The 17,599-nt window shown below is 41.8% G+C and overlaps 1 protein-coding gene across 1 annotated transcript in view; it reads left to right on the top strand.

Annotated features, from left to right (window-relative positions):
* DNAH11 (dynein axonemal heavy chain 11) overlaps positions 1 to 17,599 on the top strand; it is a 281,712-nt gene that overhangs the window by 112,053 nt on the left and 152,060 nt on the right. The window contains 7 exon segments of the mRNA XM_059728936.1: positions 2,429 to 2,567; positions 5,252 to 5,344; positions 5,497 to 5,691; positions 15,205 to 15,282; positions 16,292 to 16,428; positions 16,593 to 16,606; positions 17,052 to 17,203. Of these exon segments, the coding sequence (XP_059584919.1) occupies positions 2,429 to 2,567; positions 5,252 to 5,344; positions 5,497 to 5,691; positions 15,205 to 15,282; positions 16,292 to 16,428; positions 16,593 to 16,606; positions 17,052 to 17,203 (808 nt within the window).

Genomic DNA, 17,599 nt, shown 5'->3' with positions numbered 1-17,599 from the left:
AGTGTTTTGGGTGTCGAAACAGCCTGAGACACCTCTGAAATGAAAGAGCTGCTGAAATTTGGCACAGCCCTATATCTGACTCCCCAGATTTATTTTCCCTGCTGTAACATTGGGAGGTGAACAAATTCAAGGCAAACCCCCAATAATTAGAGTCTATACCTGGCAAATTATAACATATTTGAAAATTTTCTATATATAAAATCTAATTATTGGGGGGTCATCTTATAATCAGAGGCATCTTCTATTCAAGTAAACATGGTATATCAGAGGGTGGGGTGACAACTTGCAGAATCTCACAGCAAAGTACAGTGGCTGCAGCAGGGAAAAACACAAAGTATAAACCACTCAGTTTTAAGAACAAAGTGAGTGTTAGTTTTATAGTAAAGACGCCATCACTATATACAACATTTAAGTTAATGTTATTTTCCAGGCAACTGATTGCTTATTTGCCCCAAAGGCATATTTATTATATTAGGTAGGATAACTGTTTTTTAAAGATAAATCTTCATGTTTTAAGACACAAATCATTAACGGAGAACAGGGAGAAATTTTCCCTTTAACTGCCCTCTTCATGGTTTCTTGCACTTACTTTGAATCACTTGGTGCTGACCCCCATTGGAGAAGTATCTGGATTGTATGAACTACTGATCTCAACATTGCAGTTCTCCTTCATGATTATTAATGGGAGCAGATGTTTTCAAATTTAAATTACACTATCTGTTAGTCTATAGTCAATCCTGTGGAAAAAATTAAGAACTTTCCCTTTATTATACTGCTCAACTAGTGTCTTTATGAGAGGTCTCTCTGTCGCCATCTCCATTTTTTAGTCTCTTTTTTGGTTTTGTTAACTGAGAGGTATTTTAATTAATACTGTTTTAATGGCTATATGGCTCATGATTCTGTTTTCTGTTTTAAAAATGGAGAATGATTTTTCAAACCTATACAGTCCTTCAGGAAGAGAATATGCTTTTAAAAAAGCAAATCCAAAATGGTGAATATCTGTACAGAGTGGTGATACTCTGAGCTCCCCGTATGCAGTGTGTCTTGCAGTAACTGGTGTGGTGGGCCAATAGGGGGTGCTCCTGCACTGAGCCACCCACCTCACTGTGCCTGACCACCTTCCAAGCTCCAAGTGCCTCCCTGGGGGTGCTTCACATCCAGCTGACCCCCGTTCTGGAGACCACTTGCAAGCCTGGGGGTGACGCCACCACCACCCAGAGTCTGGACTGATCTAGGACCTGCGCCCTCTGGGAAACACAGGCCTAGTAGTCCTTGAGGGTACTTGACCCACTGCAAGAATTTGGGGTCCTTCTCTTAGTCTGAAGCACAAATAGTGGCCTCCCTTAGTCAGCCAAACCAAGGGGACCCCAAAGCATATTCCAGACCCTCTCCCAATAAGTCTCCCACTCTAGGTACAAAAGAAAACTTGATTTGTTATGAGGACTAGGTTTGGAATAGAGTACAGGGTAGAGCAATATCAGAGAAATACCTTAGAGCAAACAGTGGCATGGTAGCCTTTGATCACACAGCTGAGTTACTGCAAGCTATATATCTAGTTAGATCTCGGGTAACTTGCTCACAATTATCATCCAGAGGCAGGTGGAGATTCCCTCTGGAGGTAAACAATTCATTGATCATGAGTTTCGAGAGAGAGAGAGAGTTTCAGATCATCCAGCTTCTCTGAAAGTGCTCATCATGGCTACTGCCACTCCTCCTGGGCAGTCCTTCATTTATAGCCCTTATGACCTCATTTACCTGATCCAATGAAGGCCAGCAACTGTTGGCTGCCAGCCAACCAATTTGAAATGCATCACTGGTTGGCGGATAGGCTGACAAAGTCTTTAACCCCCTCCTAGTCATGTTGGCATTGCTTAGAACAATAGGGAGTTTAAGCCCCCCACCCAGATATGTGATGCCAGTCATGTAAGCAGAGGGAGCAGGTTTCCCCCTCCCTCTGGAATGTATCCAGCTCAGGTTACAACTCAGGGTTACCTGAAGCAGATGAGACTAGAGGAGTCTACCCTCTGCAGTGACCATGGTAACCAAATTGTCAAATAGCAGAGTTTGGGAAGGGACAGAGATTCTGCCACAACTGCCAGTCCATCACATGTCCATCACAGTCCATCCATCTGACAGTGTCAGATATTGTTCCTATGTGCTGGCACTGAGGCCTTCCAGTATTTGACTTGAAAGCCCTGCTCTTTTCAGCTGTCTCTTTTGTATATAGCAATGTTACTGAATCCTAATAATCAACAGTGCCTAATTAGCCATTTTTACTTTGAAGTAGAGTTCTTGTTAGCTCTGACTGACACCCTTAATTGTGACTCTCGAGCTCTGTTTAAAACTGTTTGTACACATCAGTCACTTGCTTTAGGTGACTTGTTCTTACCATGCTTAAATACTAATCTTTGAATTTGGGTTTTTTTAGACCTTGTGCCATGGTTGTCCCTGACATTGAGCTGATCTGTGAAATGATGTTGGTTGCTGAGGGTTTTATTGATGCACGCTTGTTGGCCAGGAAGTTTATTACCTTGTATACTCTCTGCAGGGAACTGCTTTCTAAACAGGTGACGGTCTGTTTTGGGCTTTGGGGTTTAATATATGTTAATTAACACCAAATACTCGAAAATAGGGATATTGACCAGTCTAATTTTCATAAGGCTTTTCTTGTAATTTTCATGTGTTTTAACAAAAAAGATATGTATGGTCACTTAATCTGATGTCTAGCTAAATGGATCTAATAATTTAAAATAGTGCCACTAGGCATGCAGAAGAAAGTGCCTTTTTAACTTTCTGTATTTGTGATGTGTTATGTTTTTAACATATAATTGTGTATTAACTGTTAAGTATCTACTGCAGCTGAACTAAAACATGCTAGTATATGCATCCACACTAGAAATAATAGGCAACTGAGAGGAAGACATTTAAGTATATAGACAAACAGGAATTTGATTATTTGACTCTCTCTGCTTGGATGAGTGTTTAAAACATGCTACATAAATACAGTAAAGGATAGTTTGATGCTTAGAAATATATTATTGCTATTTATATAGTAAATGTTATTGGGAAGAATGCTTATGCATTTTTTTCTTACAAAAAAACTATTTTAAGATTTAGATGATCTGCTTTTTTCGCTGGATTTGTACTAATTCTTTCTTTCCAAAGGTGTAACTATTTGCATGTAAATATAGTCTTAACATTGATTTTTATTAGTAGAATAAAAACAGTAGTAGTAGTCAGACCACCCCTCAGCCTCTACCCAATTGCAAATAAAACCATTATATTTTAACTTCATTGTCATCTCGTCTACTAAATATGCCAAAATTCACCTATCACATATTTAAAACATAGCTAGATCTGATTTCTTTGAAATCTTTTGTTGGTACGTACTTATTAGGGAATGATGCCTGAGAATAGGACTGGAAGATAGGAAATTTTGGCTCTAATTCCTGCTGTGATGTAGGGTCATCTTATGAATTAAACCAACCGTTTAACTAGAGCTATTTGAAACTTGGGAATTTCTGTTCAGGAAATTCCAATATTTAAAAAAAAAAATGTTCATCCCAGGGAACAAGAGGCATCTCAGAAAGTCCACTGAAGTGAAGTAGGGAGTCTATAAAACCTCAAGGGCCCTGGTTCCAGCCAGGGTTTCCAAGGCAGGTAGATACCCAGCTGCTTAATATGGAACCTGGGAGCCTTGAGAAACCCCAGGTTTCCAGGCCCTGAGCCTATAACAGGAAGTCCAGAAGCCCTGAGGGCCAAAGCTCAGGTCATCCAGGTTCTCTGCTGGAGAGCTGGGCACATGGATAGGGGAGCCCTAGCTCAAGTTTGGGTTCTGAAGGTCACGAGACTCATAGCTCCTTACCAGATGTCCTGAGAGACTTGAGTCCAGCTCTTCAGCAGTCTGTGTAACATGGCTGAAGCTCTAGTCCTTAGATGCCTAGCTTGAAAAACACCAGTGAGCTCACAGGAAACCAAACAGGATTCTGATGGATCTTTCACTGAGTTTAAGCACAAGTTCTTGAACAGCAAGATGTTTACATGAAACTTTGACTTCAGTGAACATCAACTGAACTTCCATCATTCTTTTCCTTGGTCTGAAAATTTCTTACCAACTCTCTGCCTAATCTCTTTACCAGCTCCTTCATAACTCTAAAATACAAATGCTAATATTTACTACTAATAATTGTCCCCTTGAGGTACCACAGATGTTCTTCTGAAGTTAGCTTTATATTGTAAGATGTAAATTATTCTAAAGGGATTATTAGTATTAATTTTGTTGTTTCTCTCTAAAAGTTGCTGTGGACAGTTAGCTCATTCTTGCAGTATGTCATTGTCAAATCTCTCTCACCCTTTTTAATTTGTACTATACTGAGTCCTGATTATTTTACAGCTGCTTGTTGGGTTTGTCATTTGATATAACCAAGTAGGATATATTTCTAGGACACTCACAGTGTGATTAAAGGTGTTACTAATTTGTGTAACTATGTCTGAACTAACTTTAACTAGCCGAAAATTGTGATCCAGGGCTCTCCCCCTGCATCATCAATATGTTGTCATCAGGATATGATCCCTGATCCCACAATCACACCTCTTGTCATGCATACATAGAAAGTGTGAATTTGGGGATCATACGTTGGATCCCATCCTGTCTTTAATTGAATGTCTGCCAGAGGCCATAGGATCAGTTGTTTGATATGCGATGGGCACCCTAGAACCACTTAAGTGACCTGTATGTCATAAAAGGGGGCAGATACACTTCCTCAGCATTATATTAAGGGAGTGATGTCAACTTCTTAAATCCATTCCTTCATTTGTCATGTGTTTGCTTGTATGTCCTAATAATTGAGTTGTGCCATTACCTTCACTGTAGTCATGATTTCACCTTCAGTTTATACTTTTATGACTCTTACTGTCGTTTATTACAAGATTTTAATCAGAGAAATCGCGTTCAAAATGGCTTAAAATTTTTCAGAGAGAAACATTTTAACACTACTAGTGTCAGCATTGACTTTGAATCCTCTGATGACATTTCACCATGCAAAAAGGGAACAAAACTGTAGAATCCTTGATTTTTTTTATTTTTTTTTTTTTAAAGAAAAGGCAAGAATTCTTTTGGGTGATTATTTTTTACTGGACCATGTGCATAGCTGGGATGAAGTTAGCCAAGCTTTCAAATGCAAGGCATTCCTTCATCACGTACCTTGCATTTGAAAGCTTGGCTAACTTTAAAATGCATTCCTTTTTCTAGGACCATTATGACTGGGGACTTCGTGCTGTTAAATCAGTTTTGGTAGTTGCTGGCTCACTGAAACGAGGGGACAAGAATAGACCTGAGGATCAGGTAGGCACCTCATTTTAAATGTAAATATGTACAGTGAATGATAGGAGCTGCCACCATTTGGTCTCTGTGAATAAAGACAGAATCTTCAAAAGAGAGGAAGTATTTAAAGCCTTCACTGATATGATAATATGAAATTTACCATCCTTTTCCAGGTACTAATGCGAGCCTTAAGAGACTTTAACTTGCCTAAAATAGTGACAGATGATATCCCAATTTTCATGGGCCTGATCAGTGACCTGTTTCCAGCTCTGGACGTTCCGAGGAAGAGGGACCTACAATTTGAACAGATGGTTAAGCAGTCTACCCTGGAGCTTCACTTGCAGCCTGAGGAGAGCTTTATTCTCAAAGTAAAAGAATCCATTGCTTTTAATTACCTCCCTTACGAGTTTCAATCAAAATAATTGCAAGTGAATTGTATTAGACATGAAGGTTAACTTAACAACACCTTGTAGTGTTCCTCAGGTGTGCTGAAAGTCAAGGTATTTCAAAGACATTTTGTCAAAACAACATACTGCAGTTTAAGATGAAAAAAAATCAGCTTTGTGAATAGGTAATATAGTCTGCTTTTTGGAAACAGAAATATCTCTCTCTCTCTCTCTCTCAAACTTCTTCCCAGCATCCAAGGTTATCTTTACTGTATAATAGCTTTCCAGTACTAACACTTTAACGCCACCAACTACAATTTTATCATTATTATTATTTAAAGTACATTATGTGGTATTTATTTTAGGTAAGACTCACTGAATGACATTGATATGTAATGCAGTAGGAATATGTGAAAGGGAGGACAAGGTTTATATAACTAAGATCGTGTGGTTAGGTAGGTTAGTATTGTCCCTGTTCCATGGTCAGCTATGGGGTTCATATACCTTATTTTGTATGATATAAGATGCATGTATGCTCTTTGTAATTGTGTACTATAAAGACCTCTTATTTGCAGCAGAAGTTTGCTATTTAGTAAGAGACTTTCATGAAGCTGAAGAAGTGCCTTTTGTTTTTTGTGAAATTTTACTGAGGTTTGGCTGCAGTGCTGCCAGATCTTGAAAGCAGCAATTCACCAGATATAACTTCAAAAAGTCATTAGATATAATTAGGAAGATCTAAATTTGTAAAAAAAAAATGTCAGTAGACAAATTACTAAATATTAGCATAGTAAAATGATAACAAGATCCTTAATGTATACATTTTGTTGCTAGGAACACCAAAAATTTACTAGATCTAGAGACAAAATTGCAAACTTGGTAATACTACTTGGCCAAAATATAGCATTACAAATCAAAGCTTCCCTTTCTTCTTTGGAAAGTTCCATAATTTTAGCAGGATCCAAGGCCAGATTCATACTGCCAAAGCAAGGCAAGCATGTGTTATAGTGGTAATCCTGCAGAGTTGCTAGATCATCTGTAGCAAGGACAGGAAAATGGGAATAGAGCTAAGCTGGGGTCCTTATGCTATAAACCCTCAATTTGGGCCCAGAGAGCTCCTTCTTCCATCTCATTGGAGATGAAGCCTGAGCTCTCCAAGCTCCTAGGCTAAATACAGACAACCTGAGGCTGAATTGATTCAGTCTTTGCAGGTTAGTCTAAGATGCAGAGATTAAACTGAGAAACAACTGGACAGACATTCACTTTTGATTCAGGAAATGCAGCCACATACCTGCAGTGGCTAAGGCCAGAAGCCAAGGGGCACTAGAGCACAGCTCTCTGGCATGTAGCCAGCATGGGCTGTGTGTTGGTTCCTGTTCCTGCTGCTTCTGAGGTCTCTGGGATTTGCAGTCCACAATCACAGCAGCAGGATTCTTCAGGGTTGCTCATCACTTCCTCTTCCTGCCTCTAGGTGCCTCTGGAATTTGGAGTCCACAGTTGCAGTTGGCAGTACATTTTTAGCAGGGCAGGGCAGCTCTGTACTTGGGGGAAGAAAAGTTTAACCCCCTTCCCTCGCCCCAATCTGCTGGGGTTTTCCTGGCCGAGGAAGTCTCTGCTGCTTCTCTGCTGGAGCAGACAGCACAGCTCAGCACAGGGCTGGAAAGCATGCTGGGGATCTTTGATTTAACTTGAACAGGAAGAGGTCTGGAACAGAAGTTTCATAAACCAGTGTGACCCAAATCAGTTAGGTATGATACTACATTCAACCAGGTTTATCTTAAACCAGTTTCAGCCATTCTGGAACTGGTTTATGTGTACTGAACTTCTGTTCTGTTACAGGTTTAAACCAGTTTCTGATGACTTAAGATGGTGTAATTTCTGTTCCTAGCCCTAGGGGGGAAAAGAGGGATGGGTACTGTTTCATCAGCCACACCCTATACCTGGAGCCAGAAGTATTGGCATTCCCTTCCACTTCAGAAATTTCTTGGAGCAGGAGCTCCCCATCTCCTGTAGTCAGACAAGAACTGAGCTAGACTAAGTTAGGTTTCTTCCTTTTCTTAGTCAGCACATATCCAAAATTGCTTTATCCTTCTACTAGCTGTAGTTTTTCTTATTTTGGAGCCTGGACAAGTTGCAGTCTGTGGTGTAATGCTAAAGATTCATGGTTCAAACTTTATTGATGGTGCATGATTGAAGAGTGGGGCACGTTATATTTTGTTTTTACCTTTTTTGGCTATGGACAGAAGTTACACATAAACCAGTTTAAGTGATCAGAAACTGGCTTAAACCTGGAACAGAACAGAAGCTCAGTGCACATAAACCAGTTTAAAAATGGCTGAAACTCATTTAAGATAAACCTGGTTGAATGTAGTATCAGACTTAACTGATTTGGTTCAAACTGGTTTCTGAAATTCTGTCTCAAACCCCTTCCTGGTTCAAGTTAAATCACAGTCTCCCAGCATCCTAGCATTTTGTAGCCCTGGGCTGGACTGTCTGCTCCAGAGAGGCAAGGCTGACCCTGCTCCCTAGCTGGAGCAATGAGAGCTGGCTGACAAGGGAGGGGGGCAAGCCCAGCTCAATGAGGGCTGGCTGACAAGGCGGGTGTGGGGAGGGCAAGCCCAGCTGGGGAAGCAGCTACTCTGCAGGGGGACAACTGCGCCCCCACACTCCTCCCCAGACAAACCCTGGCTGGGGACTGGGGTCAGGGAGGGCAGTTAAACTCACCTCCCCCTACTCAAACTTACTGCTGGCTGCAGCTGTGGACTACAAATCCCAGAGACACCTGGAAGCAGGAAGAGGAAGTGATGAGCAACCCTGCAGAGTCCTGCTGCTGTAATTCTGGACTGCAAATCCCAGAGACCTCAGGGGCAGCAGGAAGAAGTGAACACACAGCCAGAGAGCTGTGCTCTAGTGCCCTTTGTCTTCTGGCCAGGGCACTGTGAGCATGTGGCTGCATTTCCTATATCAAAGGTAACTTTCTGTTCACTTCTGTTTCAATTTAATCTCTGCATCTTAGACTAACCTGCAAAGACTGAATCAATTCAGCATCGGGCTTTTTGACTGTCTGTACCTAGCCCAGATGTATATAAAATGAAGGACAGACATTTTGGCAGGTGTGCACAAATTAGCTCCACACTCTCCCTGAGTGCCACTGTTACCCTTTTTCTCTGCTCAATTTGCTGCTCTGCTTTCTGTTCCCAATTTTGTGCTCCTTGCCTGATCTCCTGCTCTGCCTTTTGCTTCTTGACTTACTTGCTGCTATGCTGCCAGTCTCCTCCCTGATCTATTGTGTGCCACATGGAAAGGCTACCCATGCCACCTGCGGCACTTTTGCTGTAGGTTAGCCACTCCGATATAACATATTACACAAAACCTACATTAAAGTGTAATGCTATTAAGGTCAAAACATCCAGCATTCAAAAGTTAGGGAATGTTGGATTTATGGTTCCCTGTGCCAGGAGCATTATGGTTCACACTGTAGATATCTGATCATGTATTGCTTATTCTAGAAGGCATCCCCTTGATTTAATTCAAAGGATGGATGCAAAAAAATGGTTAGACATAGTCACACAGGCATTGCCTAATTTTTAAGTGCTTGACTTTCCAACCTAAATACGTTCTTTTAACGTTGTTTTTTTTTTGTTTTTCAAAAAATAGAAAGTGTCTCTGATATGAAAGCTATGAAGGGTAAGCTGAGATATTGTTTGGGGAGTTCTTGTTCTGTTGGAGTTTAATATCCTATTGTTTTTATAAGTTATTTGTTTTGGTCTCCTGTTCTTTCTCATATTTTATAAGTTTATTTTCTACTCTTCTAGAATCATCCTGAGCCATGTTTGGGGAGGGCAGTTTATAAATCTAATTAATTAATTAATTAAAAAGAATAGTATTAAGGTAGCAAAGTGAAGCACTCAAAGGTTTGGAAATGTCAATACTGTACTAAGGTTGCCTCTGCAAACTTAATTTGGTCCCCTACTACATATATATTATGACGCAGTCTTTAATGATATTTATGTACTTCTCTTCCATTAGACAATATGATTCTTTCACAGGATCAGTGCACAAGACAAAACTCACTTAATGAGGAGCTATTCAATGTTTTGTTTTTTCATTGTTCAATATATAGCTCCATGCCCTATTTACCACACTATTCAAATTGTGCCTGAAAGCCAGAATTATTAATTTCCTCATGGGCTTTTCATGGCATATATCACTATAGTATAAGTGCTTCCCAAACATTAATTTTATTTTTACTGCACCCCTGTGAAATAGGATGGCCATTATGCAGACGGCTGAGAGACAGAGATTAAGGTAAAAAGTACCCATTTATTTTGGGTGCCAATTTGAAATACCAGTGACCAGATTGTATATGTTTAAATACACTTCTTAATGGTCAGGACTGGGGGTGGGTGGGTCAAATTTACAGGAGAGCTCAGGGAGGTGGAGCCCCCCCCCCCCCATAAGAGATGAAAACACCCCTGTAAGATTTGAAAATCATAACCAATTGGATTGGTCTCCGATTGGATTACTCTTTCCAATGAATTGGTTTAATTTTTTGCAGACCCCCCAAGAGTCAAAGTGTAATTCAAACCCTGCTCAGGACTTCTACAGATCTGAGGGTATAATTTTGGGTACCCAGAAAATTAATACCTTCTACATGATTTTCCATGCAATATTTGGATTTAAGGGGCATGCATATCATCATGTAGGAATTTATATGGCAAAAGAAGGAATAGAACCGAATTCCTTGAAGATGGTATTCATTCCCCTTTAAACATGAGAAGATCCTTTCTCTTGCTAATTCCTCTTATAGATTCCTTCTTCCAGCACCTGCTCCCACCCAACAAGGATCACCATAGGGAAGCATCAGGAGCAGGTGCAGGAAGAGGAAGCCTTTTAACTGCCACCAGTGTTCCTAGTGAAGACCAGCACCCAACACAGCTGCTCCCTGCAGCCTGTGGCTGGAGTGGTGTAGGAGTGGGCCTGTGGACTCCCCTACAGTCAGGTCAGCCAGGGAGAACGGTGGTAGTGGTAGATTTTTGGTGAGGCACTGCGCACTCAAACTGCCAATTTTTTGTTCAGGGGCAAACCACTGTCCTCTTAGTACATTAAGTCCTAGTAAGCTAGGTCCCCCTTTAAGTATTACTGCAACCGCTGTTACCTTAGAGCCATTAGGTAACGCGAAGGTTGCTTGGACTAGATGTCCTGGTCGTCTGGTCGTCTAATTACTTGATAAGGGGTTTCTTTCTCTCCCTTCCAATCTGTGGAATCCAAAACGCAAATCTGGGCACCCGTGTTTAATAGTATATCAATTGAAATTTTCACTTTTACTTAATTGAATCTGTACAGGTATCTGAATTAAGGGGCCAATATTAACTTCAGATACTGGTCCTCGGCCTGCTACTACCCCCACTGTGGCTCCTTTCTTTGGGGGTTGGGCTGGCTGGACTCCCTAGGCCATGTGATCAGGCGGGGTAAAGGCTGGCAGCTCCGCATGTGCCTGGGAAAATGTTGACAGTTTTGCTCTCAGGGCAGAGAATCTTTCTGGTGACACTGTTGGTGGCACAAAAGGCTCTGCTTTTGGTCTTGCCCTTTTGGTACAGTGTTAAGCCCTCAGCCCCTGCAAGACATTGATGGGCAGTCTATTGATTTGCACTTTATTGTAACAGGTAGCTAACAAGTCTTTCCATATTTTTGCTTGCAGTCTTGAGCCGGCCTTCTCTGGCTTTTCTCAACAATTCAGGGGGGTCAGGGGGGTTATTTTTCACTGAAGCCACTGCCATGGCCTTGGCAGTTTTCATCGGCTTGGTAAGCCTTGGCTTCTGGAAAATGGGTAAAAGCTGCACTAATTGCTGGATTGCATCTCTTACCGGGTGAGTCACGGCTTCTGGCTCCAAGGCCAACAAGGCCAAGGTGCACTCTGGTGGTTGCCAGCAAAACCTCCTCCACAGCAGTGCTGTCACGACTTCTGCATCTGGCGTGTGAGTCCAAACCGCTGTACGAATGATTTCAGTTAGTGATAATAGATACAAGCAGTGAACAGCCTCTTTTAAATTGGCCCATGCCCAAGAGGCAGGGTTAAGCTCTTCTTCTATATTACCATAACAGGCTGCAGTGGCTTGGAGCACAGCAGAAAACAAAGTAACATTTTCATCACTTCTTGCAAACTGATTTAACTGGAGCTCAGGGCACAGAACCATTTGGGTTGCTTTGGCTCTATTCACTGAAATTGCAAATGCCCCTTCATTATATATTTGAACTAGCCAGTCTATTACTGGCTCTCCTGGCTTGAATTCATGCTGCTTTTGAATATTTTTAATTTTTGCACAGGTAAAGGAATGCAGCTCTGTTCGGGGATTCTCTCCTTGCGGCCTTGAATGAGTTATCACCATGGGAAAAACTTCTGAGTTTCTCCCTTGGGGCGGGGAAGGCCTGGCTAGGTTCTTCCCTCTGGGCAGGAACATACTGGGGTGTTTCAGCACCAGGCTCATCATAAATCTCCTCCTCTCCATCAGTCTTCTCCCTTTGATCTTCCCAGAGCTTAACTCTTAGTTTATCTCTATACAGACACTTGTGGGAGGATCGCTCCACAGCCTGTACTAACTGCACTTTCTTCTGAAGGGGAGCGGCCACACACAGGATCATAATTTTTCCTTTCTTCTGTTTTAATGTTTCCAAGCAGCTCTGCGTAGCTCGTACAGCCTTGCACACCACGCTGTTGGAATCTCTCACATCTTTTAACTCCTTAGTTAGCCGGGTGACCTCTTCCCAGAGCTGGGCATTCTCTTAGGCCCCTAACCGCAGGCATGTTGCCAGCAGCCATGACAGGCACCCCTTTTCGGGCTTACCCCGGGCAGCAGCAGCAAACCTAGCCCAATGAATCGGGTACAGTTCCCGGGTCACTCCAGGCAGGTCTCAACCTATCCTTATCCCACCCGGGATTCTCCATCCCTGTCACCTCCTTGAGCAAAGCTACTAATGGGGCCCATGCAACTCCCTCCATTCCAACCTTTCTCTCCAGACCAGAGCCTCTCAATCCTGTTCATGATGCCAATTTATGTCCCAGCTGTCTGCGGAGGGTTTGGGATTGAGAGCATGGTTGGGGGTAGAAAGGTAAGAAAGATTTACTGACTTAACAAAAACACAACTACGTGTAGTAACAAAACAATGACAGACAAAAGCAATTCACATCAGCAACTTATCGGCAGTCCCCTCTGATGCCTGATACACAGCAAGCTTCTCTTTCCACAAAGTTCAGCGAAGTCAGGCGTCCCTGAACAGCACTGTCCAAAGGGGTACTGGGAAGGACCCTGGAATGCAGTCCTTGAGCGCCTCAAGATCCACGGGCCCACTGATCCAGGCAACAGCTAACTAATCCTTTTCACAAAGCTGTATCTTCCTTCTGAATGGTTTCCAGATATTCCAGCTAATTTATAGCTTCTGAATGATACTGATAATGTACAACCACTCAGATTCCTTTTACTTCAACTGTCCTTAGACTGACCAATTAGCAGTACAAGCCTTGCATTCCTTTGATAAGGTAATTTTAACTACGCCACAGGGCCTTACTACTTCAAGGCTTTGCTAAATTCACTAGGCCTTACTTTAGATTGGACATTAGGAAGAACTTCTTCACAGTTCGAGTGGCCAAGGTCTGGAACAGGCTCCCAAGGGAGGTGGTGCTCTCCCCTACCCTGGGGGTCTTCAAGAGGAGGTTAGATGAGTATCTAGCTGGGGTCATCTAGACCCAGCACTCTTTCCTGCTTATGCAGGGGGTCGGACTCGACGATCTATTGAGGTCCCTTCCGACCCTAACATCTATGAATCTATGTATACAAGGCCTCACTACATCTTAGACTTTAATTAGGCTTTTAGCAACAACATATAGCTTAATATCTAAACAAATACAGAAAAACAATTAGTCTAATCTTTATAGGGCCTTCAGCAAGCACCTTTATCACACAAACATAATTTCAGCTGTCACAGCTGCAGCAGTGGGTGCAGGGCATGGGGAGGGGTGCGGCTCTTGCTGCTACACATCCCCCAGGAGGGCTGTGGCCTGGGGGGCTGCACTTAGCTCTTCCTGGGGGGTGTATGCCCCTGGATCTTCATTTAGGACGAGAGCAGGCTGCCAGTGACACCGGACTGTACCCAGTGGTCAGGGTGGGCGGCAGCCTGCTCTTGTGCCACATGCAGATCCGGGGTCATGGGCCCCCTGGGAAGAGCCCAGCATGGCTTCGCAGGGGACATGTAGCAGCAAGAGCTGTGCCCCCTGACCCTGCACCGCCCACCCACTGACAGCTCCCCCCACTTTGCTCCCTGCTGCAGCCCTGGGAGCGGCTGATGGCCTGCACCGCACCCCTCCCCCTGCCCCTTCATTAGTCTCAGCCTTACTCCAGTCCTTCCCTCCCTCACTGTCACGGGAACGTATTATTCTTTCCCCTGATTTAAACTGAATTTTTTTTCCTTTTCTTCCTTTTATCCTAATTTTAACCTGGTTTTTATGTTTGGAAAATAAACCCTGAAAAATTCCCGGAATTTTTTTTTTTAAAATAAAAACTGAAAATGCAGAACACTAAGCACTCCTAAACAAATAGATGGCACTGTGGCTGAAAATTTTTCAAAATACTTTCCTCTACCCAGCATTGTCATCTCTTACTCGGATTCAATGCCAGCTCCTCTTAATCCAGGAGGTGTTCTCCTGAGCCACCTGGATGGCATGCCATCAGCATTTGGGTAAAGAATAGGTAGATATGTATGTCATCTCATTATTATTGGCACTTGAGTATATCTCATTGGAACAGTTTCCTCAATGACTGCGTAATGATGCTAAATAGGACCAGAAAGAGAATCATTCCTTACTGACTTCAGAAGAGAAACATCTAGCAATGTAGATGCAGTTTTCCATCATTAATTGGTGGCTGTCTCCCACCAATAAAAAGGCAAACAATTTGAATGGATTAGCTCTTGCCACCTCTCTTTCAGTAGTATTTCATGGTTGATAATGTCAAGTGACTGGGAAAAGCTCAAAAGATAATTGTCTTGCTTATGAAAATCATTTATTTGCAAACTGTGTGGACACAGCCCTGTGCACATGAAGTTTTCTACAACAAAGGCAGGGTTCATTTTAAGTGGGATTGATTGCACTTCCTATTGCTAAGATTTCCTGACACTTCCTATTGTGAGACAGTATTCTCAGTTATTTTCTCTTTGATAGTCTTTACCATTTGGGCTGAAATGTTTATGATGATGATATATGTTTTAATTTGTTGGAGTAAATTCACTCATCCAGGAGAGTTTAGACTCTGCTTAATGCCTTAGGAGAGGAACACAGACTTCTTGGAGATATACATTTTAAAGTCAGCTTTGGAAAGCAGCAGTTCATTTTCCTGACTAAGGAAAAGGTGGGAGGAAGATAATATGAGAGGTAATTAATGTTTTGGTAGTAAAAGGAGGACAGGAAAACAAAGCCCTGAGCTGTGTACTAATTCTGTTTGGCAGGTGGTTCAGCTGGAAGAACTTCTGTCAGTGCGTCACTCGGTATTCGTGGTGGGAAATGCAGGCACAGGAAAGAGCAAGGTACAGTAATGGCACATTTGCTTCCTTACCCTGTAAAGAATATTTTCTCAGTTCAGTGTTTTCTGTACTTCAGACAGGGACATAAAACCACATTGGCTGGGCATTCCCATCAAGGAATTGAAAGTGCAATGAACATACTTCCTATGTTAAAATATAGATCCTATCCCCTTACATGTTACTCCCATGACCTGACATGAAAATAATCACAGCACTGAATAGCAAATGTTTATATTTGACAAGTAGTTCTGGCTATATTTGTGTTTTGAGACGTGCAGTGGGATAGCATAATTATGCTCCTCAGAAGAAAGTGTAGAATCTACGTTTCTTCAGCTCCCACTTTGGAAATGAGGAAATGTACATTTTTAAAAGATTATACTTTCAAAATTTCTGCTTCTAAATTTTGTCAACCATTATGTAACACCGTGTTCAACATTTTTCAATAAGAAGTTTTTGGTAATATTTGGCATTGTTTTTCAGGAGGAAATGCCATGCTTTTCAGTAAGAAATTAAGACAGACTGCATGCCCTAGTTGTCACCATCAACTGCTGTCCCCATATACTCATGAGGATCTGCAGCCTGATGACATGCAGTGATATCTCCAGGTTGACTTTGGGTGTGCTTCTTTTCAGTCACATCTCCAACAAAGATGGAAATGTAATCAGATTTCCTTAAGTGCTAGTTCAGAGGTTTAACTACAAGTCCATTCTCCTCAAAATCTTACAGCAGATGCTCCTTTTGACTGTTTACTACAGTGCAATTTTAGCAGGGATTGTCAGAATAGGATTCCCACTGGCCACACTGCAGGAGTAAAGTTGGGGAGGAAGGGGGAGACAGAGGAAGAGAAAACACAGGGAAATCATGTTCTACTGGCTGGGACTGGGTGTACGGATTTGCACTCCGAGAGTGTTTTGTCTTTTTAAAAAAAACAGTAAAGAAAGCAAAGCTTTTTGTTCTGATTGAATTTCAGGGACTAATTTACAGCTTAGTTCTTTCTCTTTCTCCCCTTCAGGTTCTAAGAACTCTGAACCAAACGTATATGAATATGAAACAAAAGCCTATTTGGAATGACTTAAACCCAAAAGCTGTCACCACTGATGAGCTATTTGGTTTTATACATCATGCTACTCGAGAATGGAAAGATGGCAAGTCACAGATGATGTTACTTTCCGTCCTAAAATGTGTTTATTTCTCTACCAGGGAAACCCCAAAGCATCACTAATTGTAGGGGGAGAAGGCATAGACCTCAGCTCTATGAATATTTTGTACAATGAGATTTGGGTGCAAGGCACTGCTGAGCTTGGATAGAGTAGAGTGATGTTCTCCTGTATGGATCTTCTGGCCAGTTCCAGGGCAGAACAGAGGAGCTGAAGGAGAGGAAGTCACCAAACTTGAGCACTGCTGGAGTGGTCAGCAGCCTTAAAGAGGAGATTGCTTTTTCCACAGCCTTCCTGAAGCCTCATGCACATAGCACATGTAGTTAGGATTGATGCATTGGAAAGGATGTTATGTTCAAAAAATATTATCATGAAGTCAAAACAGAAATTGGTCATTATTACTATAATCCATTTTTTTTTTTTTTTTTTTTGCTATATCAAGTACTCACTGAACATATGTCCGCTTTAATTTGAACAGCCACTTAATAAGTCACCAGAAGGATGCCCATGTTTGCAATGTTACAAAACTGGTTGTGTTTTTAATAATGCATTAATTTTTCAGGAGCCTTATTTGTTCCACGGTGTTGTTTGTCATTGAGGAACCAAATTCATTAGATTTTATTTAAACTTAATTTGAAGGTCTCTTATCATCTCTTCTGAGAGAGCAGGCTAGTATCACTCATGGTGGACCAAAATGGATTGTCTTAGATGGGGACATAGATCCTATGTGGATTGAGTCACTCAACACTGTGATGGATGATAACAAGGTGAGCAAAAGAAAAACTCTCGCAGTGGTTTTTTCTTCGTCAGGCTATTCATGTTTTCTTCATGATTTTATATTTTTTTCCATTGTAGCCTTTCAGTGTTTTCCTGTCATTCCTGGCTTTTCTTCCCTGTCCCCTTTTGTCTTCTGTATGGCTGATTCATGTGGTTAGCTTGGTAACAGCCTTATCTCTTCCTTACACAATCCGGTATCATAGAGATGTTTTAAAGTCATTCTGTTTACAGTGTAAGTCTACATATGCCTCCAGTGTATGTACAGAGGGAGTTAAAAATGCATGCTGAGGTAAGGCTCTGAATGGCAGTTATAGTATTTTTTTCCTGGTTTCTTAATCATTGGAGAACATAGAATATCTTTTAATTCAAAAATCTCCATCAGTAAT

Source organism: Alligator mississippiensis, chromosome 5, assembly GCF_030867095.1.
Source record: "Alligator mississippiensis isolate rAllMis1 chromosome 5, rAllMis1, whole genome shotgun sequence".
NCBI lineage: Eukaryota > Metazoa > Chordata > Crocodylia > Alligatoridae > Alligator > Alligator mississippiensis.
The sequence above is the reverse complement of the archived record's forward strand: the minus strand, read 5'-3'. Positions and strand labels throughout refer to the sequence as shown.